This window comes from Eptatretus burgeri, chromosome 6 (genome assembly GCF_056783735.1).
Source record: "Eptatretus burgeri isolate ZD-2024b chromosome 6, Ebu_testis_v1, whole genome shotgun sequence".
Taxonomy (NCBI): Eukaryota; Metazoa; Chordata; class Myxini; order Myxiniformes; family Myxinidae; genus Eptatretus; species Eptatretus burgeri.
In genome coordinates this window covers 86258698-86277178 of record NC_140966.1, presented here as the reverse complement: position 1 = coordinate 86277178, position 18481 = coordinate 86258698, and the positions used below count along the sequence as shown (strand labels likewise).

Below are 18481 nucleotides of genomic sequence, written 5' to 3'. Positions count from 1 at the left end.
ACATACTACTACTACCAATGCTACTACTACAACTACTACTACTATTACTACTGTCATGCACACCCACTACTACTAATAGTATTACTACTACTGATACAACTGGCATTGACATCTACTCAACATGGAGTCTGGAACAATGATGGGTTCCTCTTGTGAAGCCCATTTGTATATACCAATTCCCCTTAACGCTGCCAATACTCCACTACATGGTAGATGTAAGTTAGAAACACGTTCAGTAAGTGCTGTGGTCGTCCGGAAGACGTCAATCTAATTTGTCTACATACGACAATGTGCGTTTGAGATACGTTACACATAGGTTCATAGCATGTTACTCAAAGGTTAGAAGCACGTTATACTTAGGTTCAAAGCATGCTACACATAGGTTAAACGCACGTTACTCATAGGTTCATAGCACGCTAGTCATTGGTTGAAGGCAAGTTAAAATGGGTTCAATGCACGTTACTTCTAGGTTTCAAGCACGTTAAACATAGGTTCAGAGCACGCTACTCATAGGTTAAAATGACATTACCCATTGGTTGAAAATAAGGTTGCGGGTATGTTAAATATTACCTTGACGTGTTTCGACTTATGAGTAACCTACAAGTAACGTGTGTCCGTCGTGTGTAAACGATCGCGGACCGTGCCAGGAACATATGACAACGCATGCGGAACGTGTTAGCCATACGCCGAGTACGTCGTAAAATTTTCAGCATGCTTGAAATTTCACGACGTATTACACGTACCACGTAATATGACAGCGTACTTCATTGTTTTCCAGCCTACTCTTAACATATACACAACTTACCTATACCGTATTTGACGTGCGCCTAGAGTTTTAGACACATTTTTCATAGGTCGGCATACGCTGGCAAAATCGTCAAGGTGTGACTGCGATGTTGACACTTCAAATTCTCAGGCGGTTATGATTTAAATCGGTGTCTGGCAGTTTCTTAACAGGCAATGCCACGAGTTCGCCGGCGATACGTTTAGCGCGCTATGCGTAAGTTAAACTATCGTTGGGCATAGGTTGTGAACGCCGACAACAGGCTAAGCATTCGTTGGTAAAAGTTATCAATAACACAACAAAACGTTCTGTGCCCGTTACTAATATGTTATGCATACGACCAACACGTTATGAATACGCCCAAAACTTAAAAAAAATCAAAATTTCAGCGTACGCCAATGTTTTACATAAATTTTTATACGTTGTCATTGCTGGCTAAAACGTCCAGGAGTGACAGGGCCCTTTCAGACGATGTTCCAACTTATGCGGACCAAACTAACTTATAACATGCCAGCTAATTCATACCCACCTCCAATGTAACAATATCACATCACATCATATCATATCATGTACCATGATACTCCATATCATATTGTCGCATATTATATTGTATACAGAACGTCGGTTCTGCAGAAGCAGTTTCTTGGTCTGAATTACAATCCTGGATGGGTCTTCACTTCGACGCAGGGTACTCAATTGAGTGTGCAACAAAATTTATTTGTAATTTGTTTGGAATACCGGCGATAGCTCGTCTACTCTGTGAAGGACACTGTGGAATCTTTAATGTCCACCAAATAATGCTGGTAGCCTGGACGCCCAGTTTAACATCCATCCAAGGGACGGCACACACATTGATGCATTGCCTTGAATGCGAAACACCAGGATGCAGACAGTTTATAGCTGGATTGAGATTCAAACCCAGAAGAGATAGCTCAGAGGTGAGTGTGAATAACTCCAGGCCATCTTGCTAGCCTTTACAACTGTGTTTGTTGTTCGTCTTTCGGCTGCTCCCGTTAGGGGTCGTCAGAGCGGATCATCCGTTATGATCCGCATACTGATTTGGCATAGGTTTTACGCCGAATGCCCTTCCTGACGCAACCCTGGTCGCCTCTTACGACACAGGGATAAGGATTGGGTTTCGCCATGATTCCAGGCTGCCCTACACCCTCTCATAGTGTGGCCCAGTGCAGAGCTCCCGTCCTCAAGCGATCCTCCAACCCAAGCCTCCGAGTAGCCGGATTTCAGGCGCACGCCACTACGCCCGGTATCCTTTACAACTGTGTTTATTTGTTTAAATTTTTTGGTTTTGTTGCTTTGCTTTTCCAAGTGCCTGAAGCCCAAATAGGAGTTGGACCAATGTCTTTCATGCATTTTTTTTTCTTTTTTGTATTCTTTGAGTGGGAAAACAGAAAAGGGAATTCCTAAAGTCACATTTTATCTCAGTAAAGTGTCCTCTGCTGGTATCTTCTTTTCTTTTGAGACTCATGGTGGAGCAAAACACCATTCAGCAAAGGTTGATTGGCAGCGTGTTGAGTTTGGGCAATGAAGACAACATACTTTTACAGTTGTAAATGTCACACAAGGATGCCATCTTATGTAACAATAGCTGTAAAAAATGCAAGCAGTTAAAAAGGGCCACACAAAAACATGGAACATGAAATGAGGTATTGTTTGATGATGTCATATTGGAATATAGATATATACTGGGTCGAGTCTGAGAATGTGTTCCACAGGAGAGAGAAGATAACACCAATTCAGAAACTTACAGACAGCCTGTATAATTCCTTTCATTTATACTGCATTTAAAAGTATCATTTCGTTTGAGAAACATTGAGGGGATGAACCTGATCAACAAAACTATCAAGAACAAGAACAAAGTTACTTAACTATGAAATGCCATGCCATGCACAGAGCAAGTGCAGTATGTTGATGCTTATTGTCTATTAAAGTCCTTGCAATTGATGCAATTGATACAAAAAATACAATCTGGAAAATTCCCCCATCTATTTTTTTCACCAATCCTCTTGAAGAAGTTCTGTTTCTCAAGCTTTTGTGTCTCACTATCTGGCATGATCTTTCCTGGGAAAGCCACATTTCCTAGCTGGCCTCCAAAGCCAGTTGTCGACTGGGCATCCTCCACTGTGCAAAGTCCCTCCTTGGCACACCTGAGCTCTCAACCACATAAAGAGCTTTCATCCGCAGCTTGATGGAGTACTGCTCTCCCCTCTGGGCTGGTGCTCCTGCCTCACACCGAGCTTGGCTTCACGTTCTGGAAACCAAGGCTTTTAGGATCATTGGTATCTCAAATATTACTGTCAGGTCAAGGCAGATTAGATCTGTGACTTGCGACAGGTAACCATGTAAACCTGTACTAACCCGTTTCATGGTCTGATTGTTGGTGACTAAACCATCTTCCCCACCAGGTTTTCTGGTGAAGAGGGTGCAAGGATATGGACACCCAGCAGGATTAAAAACAAAACCTGTCAAAGGGTGGAGGAGTTTCTTGTGAGCCAAGGGCAATCCATTTCTAGTGCACAACTGTGTCTGTAGGCATCCTCCTGCAGTTGGGTTACCTTTTTTTTTTGAGGAGGCTGGTGGAAGGATTTGTACTTCGGCCATCGTTAAACACTTCATTCCGCAAAACCTACAAAGATAAGGATATCTGAAAACACACTCCGTGGGAGTACTTCCTGTGCTGCTGCCTTTCGCAGGACATCTCAATGGATGACGGGATTGGAGCAAAGCCATTGGGACCCCCATTCCTTGATGGTAGGAGGAAAAGCACAGGGTAAACCTCCACCGTCAGATTGCGGTGGTGTGTGGCAGAGTGCTGCTGAGGTGTCATTCAACAGACGGCGGTCTCCTCAGGTTAACCTGAGGCAGTCCTTTCGGGGGGGGGGGTGCCTGAAATGTCCAATCCCAAAGAGAGAATGATCATCTGTCTCTGTTATCATCTGAGCTCAAGCGTTTCGACATCCGTATTGCAGCACTCTCTGAGGTTCAGAGAACGGATTGCGGCGAGATCATGGCGGGTGGTTACACCTACAATTGGTCTGGTCACTCTGATGGTTTCCATGCCCAAGGAGTTGCTGTAGCTGTGTCAAATAAGCTGGCTCAATGATAATTGAGGGGACACCGGTCAACAAGCGCATTATGAGACGAAGGATTCGTCACACCTTGGGTGTCGTTTCCCTGGTCTCTCTATATGCTCCGACTGAGGTGAGTGACCTCACCGTGAAGGATGCATTGTATGCCACGATCGAGTCTGTGGTTTATTAGTACCCCAGGTGAGATACTTTTGTCATCTTGGGGGAATTTCAATGCATCGACTAGAACCGATGTAGATGGATATGAGACATGTGTTGGTCCCCATGGGTCTGAAACTGTGAACCAGAATAGTATTAAGTTCCTTGACTTTGCAAGAAGTCATGGACTTAGGTTGGTTGGTTCATGGTTTCAGCACCCACAGGCTTATCGCTGGACTTGGTATTCCAACGTTGGTGGTGTGGTAAAGAAAATTGACCATGTGCTCATTGATGGTCACTGGAGGATGATCCAGAACTGCAGGGTCATCTGAGTGCTCAGTTCCTCAATACCGATCACAGGCTTGTTGTAGGAACTCTGAAGATGGAGATTAAATCCAGGAGAATGGTACCATTCCACCCTAGGCTGCATGTTGCCAAGATCAAGGATGAGAGGGCAGCTGAGGAGTTTGCGAACAGGCTGAGTGGGGATTTGGGGAATCCTGCAGAGTTGTGAATTGCGAAGTTGTGAATGAAGAGTTTTGAAAAAAAAGAAAAATAATTTTGTCTCTCAAGGGACATTGGATACCATTGACCAGAGTCTCAGAACCAGCCTTAATGGCAAAGCTGAGCTGTTCAAGGAGCTGAGGCACAAAACTGTACGTTCGCTAAGAGCGGACAAGGAGGCTTATGTGCGAGGAAGCTGTGAGGGGATAGAGCATCACCTGTGGTCAGGTGATTCTCGTCCTGCTTACAGGGGAATTAGTGCATTGCGTTCCTCCAAGCATGTCCCACGGTGTACTGCAGTTAGAGCGGGGGGTGGTAAGCTCTTGACATAGCAGTCCGAAGTGAAAGCCTGCTGGGCGGGTTACTTTGAGCGGCTGTACCAGGCTTATCCACCAGAAGTCGAGTTGGATGTCAGGAGTGTTACTATCCCTAATGGTGACCCTCCAATCAACTGGAATCCACCTTTGTTGTGGAAGCACAGGTTGCGGTGAACCGGTGGAAATGGGGTGAAGCTCCTGGGATCTGTGGCATCCATGCTGAACTTCTCAAGGCTGGTGGAAATTGTGGTATCCGAGGCGCAGCGGAACATGGAGAGCGAGAGCATCGCAGTAACTCCGCTTTATTGCCCGACCGGATGTACATCACCGCCACCCCTAGCGGGCAAGTCATGACACACGAAAAGCAAATCACGTGATACAGCACACTCCTCCCCTCGTAAAATGACAATTCAAATGATGAAATGACAATTATAACATGCCCAAACAAAACCAATCAACATTCAAAATCCTCCAAGTACCGCGGCCGTCTCCTGACCCGCCTCGGATGGGCAGCGATGCCAGACGGCTCAGGCTCAGACGCCTCCCGGCTTGGTCGAGGTGACACCCTCGCCGGACTTGCCCCATCCGCAACAACAACCGCCCCCAGCCGACGAGCTTGCTCGTCGTCCTCGAGCAGGACTGAATCAGGTGAACACCCCGCGGGCGTCGACACGTCCGGCCCTGGCGATGCAACGTCTGGCCACGGTGACATCACAGGTGGGGTTCCCACATCGCTCGGCACAGGGGGCGGGGGGGGGGGTGGTGGGGTGACGCTGAACAGCGATCATGCATTTGGTCCACGTGCCACTTCCACACCTCCCCACAATCAGTCCGCACTATGCAATTCGCCGGCCCCAGTACCACAGAGACCACAGCTGGCACCCATTTGGAACCGTGGAAATAATCGCGCACCATTATCCGCTGTCCCACATCAAAACCGTGCAGCAGTGTCGGGCGCGACACCGCCCCACTCACCGACCCTCTAGGTCGTAGCAAATCCAGTCTGGACCGCAATGCCCGTCCATAGAGACGAATGGCAGGAGAATCGCCCGTGACAGGATGAATCGCGTTCCTGTATTGGAGCAAAAAGACATTGACCACCGTCTGCACAGGTGCAAAACCCCCCCCCCCCCTGCGAAAAGCCCGTTTCAACATCTTAACAAACGCCTCCGCCTGCCCATTCGTCGCAGGATGATTCGGTGCGGACCTTAGATGTCGAAAACCATTTTGACGCATAAACTCATCAAATACACCTGCAATGAACTGCGGACCGTTATCAGAGACCAGAACCTCAGGTAATCCCTTATTAGCAAAGATCGTCCGCAGTTTTTCTACTGTAATGTTTGCTGATGTATGCTGCATCACTACAACCTCCGGTCATTTAGAGAATGCATCGATCACAATCAAAAACATTTTGCCATTAACCGGCCCCGCAAAATCCACATGGACCCTCTCCAGGCCCTGTCTGGGGTAGGCCATAGTCCCGAAGCTCGACGCGGGTTATCAGCATCTGTTTGGCACGTGGTGCACCGCTTAACCAACTGCTCAATGTCTTTGTCCAACCCCGGCCACCACAACAGGTTATGAGCAAGACTCTTGGTCTTCATGACGCCAAGGTGACTGACATGTAGTTCCTCCAAACACCGCTGCCTGAACTTCGGTGGAATCACCGCCCTCATTCCCCACATAACGCACCGTTGGACCAACGACAGCTCCGATGCGCGCGACGCGAAAGGCTGATATGCCGGTGTTGAAGGTAGATCGCTTCAATTCCCTGTATAAATCGCCTGGACGACACGGGCGAGCACTGGATCATGAGCCAATTCCACCGTGACCTGTTTGGCCGTGATCGGCCCGCTTTGGACCTGGCCCAGTGCGAACACATCAACCTGGTCGGCCAACTCAGACGCAGCTGGACCCTCCGCGCAAGGCAAGCGCGAGAGCCCGTCGCAGTTAGCATGCTTTTCGGTGCTCCGGAACTGAATATCATAATCGTAAGCGGCAAGAAACAGACACCACCGCTGTATCCGCGCGGCCGCTACCACCGGTACCCCGCGTTCGGGTCTCAGGATGAATTGAAGTGGTTTGTGATCCGTCTGCAAAGTGAAATGCCACCCCAGCAGGTATTGATGAAACCTCCGCACACCCCAGATGAGGCTGAGAGCCTCGCGCTCGATCTGGGCATATTCCCACTCTGCTGCGGACAGGGTCCAGGATGCAAAACAAACAGGCCGCTCGGAACCATTGTCCATCCTGTGGGAGAGCACTGCCCTGATGCCATATGCAGAGCTGTCGCATGCCAATAAGAGCGGACACGCAGGCTCGTAGTGCACGAGGACGGATCCTCTGTGAGCAACCGCTTGACGTGGTCGAACGCCGCCTGGTGTGCAGGCTCCCAGGCCCAGCGCTTGTCCTTCCTGAGCAACCGCGTTAACGGCGCAAGCTGTGAGCTGAGCCCGCGCACGGACCTTTGGTAATACTGCGCCATACCAACGAACGAGCGCTGCTGTGTCTTGTCGCGAGGCGGTGGCATGTGCTGAATCGCCTCCACCTTCCGAGGGCCTTTCAACAGCCCCTCTGGCGTGATGATGTGCCCGAGGTATTCAAAGCGCTGCTTGAAGAACGCGCACTTGTCTCTGTTCAAGCGCAGGCCGCACGCTTCTAGCTTCGTCAGCACTTGGGCAACGTTCGCAAGATGCTCATCTGCCATTTTCCCCACAATGAGCACATCGTCCAGGTAGGTTTGAGCGGGCAGGCCAATGCAAATCTGATCCATGGCTTTCTGCCACAAGGCAGGGGCCGAAGCAATCCCAAAACAGAGTCGGATATATCGATAGATCCCATGACACGTGTTGATTGTCAAAAGGTTGCTTCTCCCGGGATCCATCGCCAGGTGAAAATATGCATCATGCAGATCAAGCTTCGTGAAGTATTGACTCCCCGCCAAACGCGCATATATTTCATCGATTGACGGCAGTGGATATTGCTTCACGCTGAGCCCCGGGTTAACCGTGGACTTGAAGTCCCCGCACAATCGGACGTCTCCATTCCGTTTCAGCACCGTGACGACCGGGGTGGCCCAATCTGAGTACGACACCCGTTCGATCACCCCACAGGCCTCCAGCCTATCCAGTTTACCCTTGACCTTGTCCCGCAGAGCATACGGCACCGGTTGTGGTTTACAAAAACGAGGAACCACCCCCTCCTTCAGGAAGAGCTTTGCCTCCACGCCCTTGAGTTTCCCAAGGTCGTCGCAAAACAAACCTTGATGTCTTTGAAGAATCTTCTCCAACTGATCCTCCCATCGGCTCGGCACGGGTTGCACAAGGTGAACGGTGGCCCAGTCTAGCCTGATGCGGGTCAGCCAGTCTCGGCCAAGGAGAGACGGACCCCTCCCCCGCACGATGTACAACGGAAGCGCGGCGACCTGGCCTTGGTACCGCACAGACACGTCTGCCATCCCGACTGGCGTTATCTTCTCGCGGGTGTATGTGAACAGTGTGAGGTCCGACCTGATAAGCTTCAGGTCGTTGAGTCTACGCGCGGTCTGTTCGCTGATGATTGACACCGCCGCTCCCGTATCAACCTGAAACGTGATCAGCGTGTTGTTCACTTTGACTTCCACCGTCATCGGGCGCGCCGCCGCAGGACCAATTGAAAACAGGCCCATCAACGGCTGCCGATTTCGCCCTGGGTCACCGAGGTCGCCTCGCACATCGCCGTCCATGACCTTAACGGTGGCCAATGCCCCTCGGCACACACGCTTCAGATGACCCACCTTGTGACAACGTAAATACACGGTGCTTTTAAACGGGCACACACGGCGCAGGTGTTAACCTCCGCATCGCAAACACGTCCGCGGGGTCACCTCGCCGCTCATGCGGCCGCGCAGCAACGTCTGGCCCTGACCCGCACCGAAGGTCGTGAGTGCGTCCCGGGGCGCTCGCGACACCGCGTGGCCCCCCGGGCCATCCGGCATGCCGCGGCCGGTGATGGCCCGAACATCTCCGAGAGTCTGCTCGACAGCTGTAGCAGTGTCGACCGCCGAGGTAAATGTAATGGCTTCACCCTTCAGCCGTAGAACTGCCGAAACCATTTTCGCATCTTGCAAACCAGAAATAAAACGATCTTTGAGCCGAGCTGGACGCTCCCCCGCCGTGAACTTGCAGGCCACGGCCGAATGCTTCACTCGCGCCACGAAATCTGCGACGCGCTCCTCCGCACCCTTCGCAAGGTGATCGAACTGGTATCGAGCTAGTTGTAATGACTTCTCCGGCGCCATGTGTGCTTTCATCTTCTGCACAATGTCCCGAAACGACAGCGCGTCCCCACTGGGCTTGTCCGGCGCCACCAAATCACTCAGCAGTCGATAATGTTCTGCCGATAGCGAGGCGAGCAAGATCGACTTCTATTTGCTCTCGTCGACCACATCATTCGCGTGGAAATAGCACCCCAACTGTTCTGAAAACAATTCGAAGTCGTCTCCGACGAAAACGGGCACCTGTCCGTGCGCCGTGACTCGTCGATCAACCATCCTCGTCAGCCAATTGTAGTATCCGAGGCGCAGCGGAACATGGAGAGCGAGAGCGTAGCAGTAACTCCGCTTTATTGCCCAACCGGATGTACATCACCGCCACCCCTAGCGGGCGAGTCATGATACACGAAAACCCAATCACGTGATACAGCACAGAAATGCTGTACTTGTGTCATTGCATGCAGTTCTGTGCTCTGCCTGGAACACAGGCATCATCCCAACTGACTGGAAGAAGGGCCTTACTGCCCCTCTCTGGAAGGAGAAGGGTGATCGTCAGGACTGCAAAAACTACTGAGGGGTGATGCTGCCCTCAGTGCCGGGCAAGGTTTTTGCTCGGATTATTACTGGAAGGGTTTGCCACCATCTGCATGAGCACCAGTGTCCAGAGCAGTCAGGCTTTACACCAAAAACGTCAACAATTGACCATATCCTTGCTCTTCAGGTCCTCATGGAATGTAGACGAGAGTTTCAGCAGTGGCTGATTGAAGCCGATGTTGATCTCTGCAAAGCATTCGATTCATTGAATCTGGATGCCCTCTGAAGGAGTGGGGTGCCACCAAAACTGATCAATCTGATGTCTCAACTATACTCTGGTACTGAGAGTGCTGTGAGATGTGGTGATACCATCTTCTACTTATTTCCAGTTGTTGCTGGAGTTCGTCAGGGTTTATACTGGCCCCCACACTTTTCAGCGCTTGTATAGACTGGATTCTGGGGGGGGGGGGGATATCGGAGAGAGATTAAGCTGTGGTGCATCTTTGGGAATGTCAAGATCTCTGACCTTGATTTCGCGGAGACTCTGAGTCATCTTTGCGGAGACTCTGCATATTCTTTTGGGGGCCCTTGAGGTGCTGAATGAGGAGTCGGAGCCGCTGGGATTACGGGATTCCTGGGTCAAAACTAAGATCTAGGCTTTCAAAGACATATTGCATGCTGCTATCTTGTCTGTACCTGTTTGTTGTGAGGATGTTGAGGTCACAGAGAGATTCAGTTCCCTTGGCAATGATATTCATGTCTCTGCTGGCTGTGAGCCAGAGGTCAATAGACATCTGGGTTAGGCCTGGGGAGTCATGGATTCACTGGATCATGGGGTATGGCGCTGCCGGTCCCTGTGCAGGAGGACGAAAGTCCGAGTCTTCAGGTCCTTGGTGCTTTCAGTCTTGCTCTATGGACGTGAGACATGGACTCTGACCAGGGATCTGAGCCAGATAATTAATTCCTTTGGTACCAGATCTCTTCAGAGAATCCTTGGCTATCACTGGTCGGACGTTGTGTCCAATGAGCGGTTGCGAAGAGAGACTCAAATGAGATTTGTTAACTGCATAGTCCGTGAGTGTCAGCTGCGGCTGTATGGACATGTGGCTCATTTTGCTGACAACGATCCTGCTTACCAGATTCTCTCAGCGAGGGAGCCTCGTGAGTGGAGGAGGCCAATGTGCAGACCACGTGCCTCGTGGTTACAGCAGGTTGATCAGCATCTCAAAGAGATGGAGATGGGCCAGGAATCTGCCTGGAGGATGGCCATACGGAGGCCCCTGGAGTACCGGCGGAAAGTAGATGCAGTGACGTGCTGCTCCAGCGCATGCTCCCATACCTGATCTGACCTGATATCTCCCGTGATGAAGCTGAGTCTTTGGGTCTATCACTCTCTCGCCATAGGCAGTTCAGTGGTTTTTCTGTCTTCCTTATAGTCCATGGGCCCAGACATATATCGGTACCATCTGAGGAAACCAAACTTTAGGGCTACTAAGTTATTGGTAGGGACTATATGATTATTTCAATATGTGATAACCATTCCAGAAGAGCAGCTTAGTGTATATATTTTGCATTTTTACCATTTTACCATTCTGAGATATTGACGTTTTGGGGGAAAATCACACAATGGACTATTGACACATCCCATGAAGGTAATATCATTCAATAACAGCTCAGGATATCCAGATTTGTAATCTGTACACTTACAACAAGCATACTTCCCATCTTAAGGCACATGCTTTAGTTTGGTATTCAAATTACGGCTGATTTGCACGCTAGATTTTGTGAAATTTTGCGGATTTATTATTATCATTATTTACGGAATGTTGTGTGTCCCATATGAGTGCCACAGTCCTAATGGATCAGCTACCCATATGTACCTGGTTTGCAGGGAAGCACAAAGGAGGACCATCCAGCTGGTTTCAACAAAGTTGTTGACTTTTTCCTTCCCCTACTCCCGAAATGCAAATTGTGGCTGAATATATGAAAATTACAATGTAGCTCAAACTTGATATGATCTTTCGCCCCACCAGAAATGTTTCAGGTTGTGCACACTGGAAAGTATGTATATGTATTTTATAATGTCATAAGTGTATCCGACTTTCTTGTTGTATATTGCAGTGACTGGGTCTGATTGACAATGGAGTCCACTGGTGAAGAAGAACGCGCCAGGTTTCCACGGAAGCGTATACGCATGGACTGTGCAATCCACTGTTCCGATGAGGAGGCAGATGCAAAATTGGTGTCACCACAAAACATTGAGTCTTGGAGAACTCTGCTGAGAGCTGCTGAGATACGAAAGCATGCCCCTATCCTGAACATGTCCAAATACTTACCCGTGGGAGAAATCCCACCAGTACAGTACCATCGCAAGTGCCGCAACATTTTCACCATGAAGAAACTTTTTGACTCTATCATTGCCAGAGAAGATCCCAGGAGCAAAACCGCAAAAGACACTCCCAGGAGGTCATCTAGAGAGGCGCCCATCACGTCAAGGGTATATGATGAACAGTGTATCTTCTGCGAAAAAGCGAGCAAGTATCTGAGAGGTCAAAACACCAGGGAGCCCCTCACGCAATGCGCCGAGTTACGTGCTGATGACAGAATCAGGGCAGCAGCAGTCAGGAAACAAGATAATAGGATGCTTGCTGTTGTGAGCAGAAACCTTGTTGCTGCAGAGGGCCATTACCACAAGTCATGCTACCTTTCGTACACAAAGGATTATTCCACCAGCGGTAACATAGAAGGTAAGGAACAAGGCGAAGACATTCAAGCTCGACAGTATGAGGCAGCAGAGAAGCACTCCTACAGTGAACTCTTCAGGTACATTAGAAATTAACTCTTCCCCAACCCCGAAGTGTTACCCTTGAGAGATCTAACTCCCAAACTGGTGACATGCATGAACTCCTGTGGTATCAGTCAAGTCAAAGATTCAACGAAGAAACACCTTCGTCGCAAGCTTGAAGCTGAGTTTGCAGGAGCACTGCACATATTTCCGGACAGCAAAGGAAAAGTTCTTCTTTATCCAGACAGCCTTTCGATGAGTGAGCTTGCCAAAGTGACATATGCCTTGAAGGTGGAGTTACACAATGTGACCTTTGGCAACACTGGAGATGTCATAACCAAAGCAGCATTGAAGATGAGAGACGACATCAAGAAGCAATATGTCACTCAAATATGGCCACCAGATGTGGAGCACAGTGATGGCAGCATCCCTGAATCTGTGACCAAGCTCCTGAAAACAATGCTGACAGGAGAAAAGGAGTGCACAGATCCATCACAAAGGGTCACGCGACTTGTCAGCTCCATTGGCCAGGACTTGGTCTATGCCGTTTCTGGCGGCAAGAACATTCCAGCGAAGCACATCCTCCTACCGTTTGCTGTGAAGTCCTTGACGGGGAACGTAAAACTGATTAGTACACTGAACCGGCTTGGCCACAGCACTTCATACTCGAAGGTCGAGGAGATCGACACAGCCCTGTGTCTACAGAAGCTGGCACTGTCAGAAAGTGCTGTAGCTTTGTCGGGGAATATCTACCCAAGTGTGTTCACTACCCTGGCTTGGGACAACATCGACCGGCTTGAAGAAACTGTCAGTGGAGAGGGGACATCTCACAGAGTGAACGGAATTGCTGTCCAGGCGAAAGTCATCGGACCTCAGCCACTAAAAGTCACTCCCACCGTTGCCAAAACAAAGAAAAGGAGTATCAGCGCTGCACCACTGATGCTGGCCACATATAATGCTGGGAAGCCAGTGGGACCATCACCCACAACATGTGTGGATGCTGACATTACTGCCGTAGTCCAGGATGCCAGGAGAAAGAACAATGTCTGGCTTCTTGCTCACAGGTCAGACCCAGGGTCTCAAACAGTCAGCAGCTGGACAGGATTCAACATCCGGGTCCGAGATCAAGTGCCAGTGATTCAGGACAATATCGGCTACCTGCCCACAATCAATGCTCCTGCCACACAGATGTCCACTGTCAATGAAGTGCTGAACCAGTCACTCAGCATCATGCAGTCACTGCAGCTGACCAAGATCATCTGCGTATTCGACCAAGCACTCTATGCCAAAGCTGCTGAAATAGCATGGAAGCAGGAAGACAAGTTCAAGAACATCATCCTCAGAATGGGTGCATTCCAGAGATGATAACTACCAATAAGCTGCCAGTCTGCAATGGTTATCACATCAAAATATGATATATATATATATACACACCAATTTAAAAATCACAACTAGGATTGGTTTCCTTAGATGGTACCAACAAGTGGAATTTCTGGCCTGGGCCCATGGACTATTAGATTCCTGTCCCACCATGTACCCTGCTCTGTCCCCATAATATTTCTGCAGGGTGCTCAAGATCTGCCAGCAACCCCCTTCTGATGATACTGCCAAAATCAAGAATCACTGCTTGCCTTCACTCTTTCATTCCTCTTTTTTCCTGCCTTTGGAATAAACTCCCACACTCTCTTTAATCCCACTCTTCCCTCCAGGTCTTTAAAACAGCTGTTCACCACAATCTCATTTCTTTCCCCAACCAAAACCATGATCTTTTCTACCCCCACTCATCCACCCCAACCCCACCTCCTTCAAATTCTCTATTTTCCTTCCTGAAAGTCCCTGTCGTGATAATTTTGTCTATCCTGTGCACCCCCCCCCCACCCCACCGCAATCCCTCTCTCCACCACAGATCTCCGAATGTCCTTCTCTCCTATTGTTGTGCTTTTCTCTCTCACCCCATTTTGTCTCCTGCTACCTTTGTTACATGTTCTGTGTGTTAGTTCTTAAATGAGCCTCGACTAAGTACATACAAAAAAGAATCTCTTCATTTCCACACCTTACATGAACAGGTTCCTCCCTGAGCTTTAGATTATTGTGAAAAAAAACATTTCATGTGAGGGCCTCCTCATAAAGGCTGTACCCTAATGAGTACATTCATTAGATGGGCACCATGACAATGTTTTAATATGATGCTCCAATTGCAGCTCCTTCGTGAAGGCTCAGGATAATCAGAACACCAGTACGAGCAAATTGCCATTCAAAATGTTCACACACACACACACACACACACACACACACACACACACACACACACACACACACACACACACACACACACACACACACACACACACACACACACACACATACACACACACACACACACACACAATTATGGTGAACGCAGTATCTACGAGGTGTAATTACTAATGAGTAACTCTAAGTAACAATAAGATCTACAACGCGACGCACAATGTTAGCTCAGGCAGATGACTCCCGCCTCACCCGGCACTCTCCATTGACGCACACATTGAGTGAGTCTGAATAGCAGCGAGTACCATCAACAACAGCTGGTGCTCGCTCTGTGTAGAAGTTGTAACCTTCAGCCAAGCAGTTTAGTGCACATGGTTTAACCTGACCTGAATGTAACAAAAGGAGAAGGGAGGCAAGTGATGATAAAGATTAGTAGATGTCTCAAAAAACAGCTCGGTGAAGGGTCAGGAATGGAAATGAACTAATGGTTGATTATTATTGGTGGAGCAGCAAATATGAAAGGAAATGATTGCAGGAATGAGGCTCACAATTCCTTTCCTTTTGCTTAATAACTCTCGACAGTTGAAGGCCATCGAATTACTAAATTTGCAAATCATGATTCATCGCATCTGATTTAAATTATAAAGATGAGCTGGATGAACATCATCAATTTCACAATAAGAATGAGGAGAAGGCTCGAACAATGTTTATTTGGGCCTTCTGCTTCGTATAAGGGCGTTTTCATTTTTATTCAAGGCAGAGGCAATTAGAATAGTCAGAAATCGAGCACAAAGTCGACGAAGCCAGGTGAGAATCACTGATTCATTGCGAACACTTAAGGTCAATGGGACGTTGTCAAGGCTACCAGAAATGAATTGCAGTTTTGCGATCACAGAATCATGAAAATTGCTTGGAAACGTTGGGAAAAGAAAAATCCGAGTTGAATTTTTTCAAAATTGATTAAAAAAGATAAAAGCAAAATATATTAATGAGATGCTGGGCTTGGGGGGAGAAGACAGGTTTGCATTCAGTGAATTAAGCTGTGTTAGTTTTGGGGCACAGGAAATGAGCACAGAATTCCAAACAACTCAACGTGTTGTTGAGTTACATGATATATTGTAATACTACCTGTACACTAGGATCATGTCATGGGAACATTGTTTGCTTAATTCACCAGCAGATGCACATGTTCTGTTAGATGTCAGATGCACCTCTGCATTTGTTATGTCTCACCCATTATTTACCTTCTCCCTAATTCCCAATACTCATACCTCTTTGCCCCTGCACTCCTATTGGATGATTTTCTAAAGGACCTATTTTTGTACCCTGCACCTCTATTAAAAAATTGCTACTACTATTAGACTACCTATTACAATAAAAAAAACAAAGACTGCTACTACATATTAAAAGACCTTCTAGAAAGACTCATTAGACTGTCCTTTTCTCTCTGATTTTATTTATCTCTCAAACCTCACCACCAGTGAAAGGTTTCCAGCTGTAGTATTTCCCACGGAAAGACTTGTTGTCAAAGTCTGCACACTGTTGCTCACGGAAGTCATGCACACTATCTTGACATTCCTGGAAGGACAAGACAATGAGGAAATCGGAAGGAAGAAAGAAAAAAACGTCAGAAATAACAGAATAATGGCTAATGCCAACACATCACCTCCAAACTAGGAATGCATTCATGTGGTAGACAAGGCTTGTTGCTAACAGGTCATGCAGTATTTGCTGTTCTGGGACTCAAACTGTGCCTTGCTGCCTCGTCAAGTTCGATATTTTATTTAACCAACTTAAAATGGTCACAAATAAACGATTTGGCAGTATGTTGTCCTGACGAGCTCATATTAAAGGCAAAATCTGGATTGGCGGTCCTACTTTCATTAATTTGTGACAATAAATACCGGTCTTCAAAGACCTCAGTGCCACACGGATGCCATCCCAGTTTGGAGGTGATGTGTGGCATAACTGATGCGCAATATGTTCGCATCAAGTCACATTTGGGGTCAGTGTTGCTCCTTTTGTGAAATTTATTCCTCCTGACTGCAACCTCACCTCCCAACTGGTGATCAGCAGGGCAGAGACGATGCATTCATGTGGCAGCCAATGCTTGTTACTAACGGGTAATGTAGTATTTGCTGTTATGGGACTTCACCTGTGCCTTTCTGCCTCATCAAGTTAGGGGTTTCTATATACTGTGTGTGTGTGTGTGTGTGTGTGTGTGTGTGTGTGTGTGTGTGTGTGTGTGTGTGTGTGTGTGTGTGTGTGTGTGTGTGTGTGTGTGTGTGTGTGTGTGTGTGTGTGTGTGTGTGTGTGTGTGCCTGCATGCATGGTTACGAGCATCGTGGTGGCAAAGTTTCATCCTGTACCTTATGATGATGATGATGATGATGAGTGGTGAAGGTTTTAACTTTTAACCTCAGCAGCATACGAGCGATCATGTTTTCCTTTGTCCTCGTGACTGTTTCTAAAGCAATTGGTTATTTTATTTTATATGAATCAAGTGCACTTTAGAAAGGTGAGGTGGTTTCTCTTTGTGAGTTTCAGAGTAAAATACATTTGATAACACCCGATTTCTGAGCCGTTTGTCATATTAACACGTTTTCTAAATTACACAGCCAAATTTTTTTCCACCCGACATATGATTGGCAGCTGTTTATAAAGAACAATGTTGATGCACATCTCCTTGAAACATTAATAATGAAACAATGTTTTTTAAATTGTCAATTGAAATAACCCCAAAACAAGGGTGAAAGCTACTCAAGGTTTTTGGATTGGATAAAATATGTACTGTAGTCGGTAATCACAGTGTGTGTATGTGTGTGCGTGTGTGTGTATTTGTGTGTGTGTTGTTCATAAAGCATGACATGTTATCTCTGCTAACTCCCCTGCCACACCCCTCATGCTCTCTCTCTCTGTCCCATCCTCACTCTGCTCCCTCCTAAGACAGTGCAGCAACCTCCTCCCACACATCTGCACCTATATCTCCCACCCCTCTCCTTCTCTACCACCCACCCCCTTTTTCACTTTCCTCATTCATATCATCGAATGCCTGATCATCATACCTACAATTACTGGAAACATTGCAATACTTAGAAATGCCCAGAGACACCAGCATTCGTGGCTATTTTTCATTTCCGCACATGTCTTAGCCTTTAGAATCTCTTCATCTCAGCCATTTTATGTAGTTGAGTTGAAATTGAAGAATCTCTTCAATTTCAAAATTTAAACTTCTTAGTTGACTTCAGCAGCAGTTCCGACTGCTAAAAAAGTGCTCGTTTGTCCAATTCGGACATTGCTCAACATTACGAGCGTCTCAATGTGTATGGTGTTTATATGACCGATCGGCGATCGCTAATCACTTGACAAGCCAGCCGTTCCTTATCAACCATTTTTTGTACATACGTGTGTATATATATATATATATATATATATATATATATATATATATGTATATATATATATATATATATATATATATATATATATATATATATATATATATAAATATTTATATTCTTTGATCATTATATATTGTTACGGCTGTGGAAATTCGCAAACCACAATTCAGGGCCCGTAGGTGAGATAACTCTAAGTACATGTGTAGTTAGCCCCAAACCCGTTGTTTAGAGGGAATTTATGTGATTCATTCGGGCTGCGATGCTTTGAGATAGCCGTTTTTCTGTTCTATGTTTATTTTGAACCAACCACGTCTCAACCGCCATAACCATCAAACCACCACCGATAAACCCTCCACCACCCTCACCTCTCTCCTTCTACGGCCATTCCCGCACCACCTGTGAACAC

At 47.4% G+C, this 18481-nt stretch overlaps 1 protein-coding gene and 1 pseudogene across 11 annotated transcripts in view; one reads left to right on the top strand and one right to left on the bottom strand.

Moving 5' to 3' along the window:
- LOC147025250 (uncharacterized) overlaps positions 1 to 14796 on the top strand; it is a 68246-nt pseudogene extending 53450 nt beyond the window's left edge. Inside the window, exon 2 of the transcript XR_015059409.1 lies at positions 11761 to 14796. The product of XR_015059409.1 is annotated as an uncharacterized LOC147025250 (transcript). The remainder of the gene's footprint in view (positions 1 to 11760) is intronic.
- Positions 1 to 18481, bottom strand: part of LOC147025248 (A disintegrin and metalloproteinase with thrombospondin motifs 6-like) — a 416527-nt gene that overhangs the window by 59129 nt on the left and 338917 nt on the right. For 9 of the 10 annotated variants that reach the window (XR_015059408.1, XM_085886030.1, XM_085886034.1 and 6 more), the window contains 2 exons: positions 16150 to 16252; positions 14927 to 15060 (listed from right to left, as the gene is read on the bottom strand). Coding sequence is in view for 9 of the 10 variants with exons in the window: in XM_085886030.1 (XP_085742156.1) it covers positions 14927 to 15060; positions 16150 to 16252 (237 nt within the window). In the remaining variant the exon portion in view is untranslated. Of the gene's footprint in view, positions 1 to 14893; positions 15061 to 16149; positions 16253 to 18481 lie in introns of all 10 variants that reach the window. The other variant, XM_085886038.1, reaches the window with a different exon arrangement.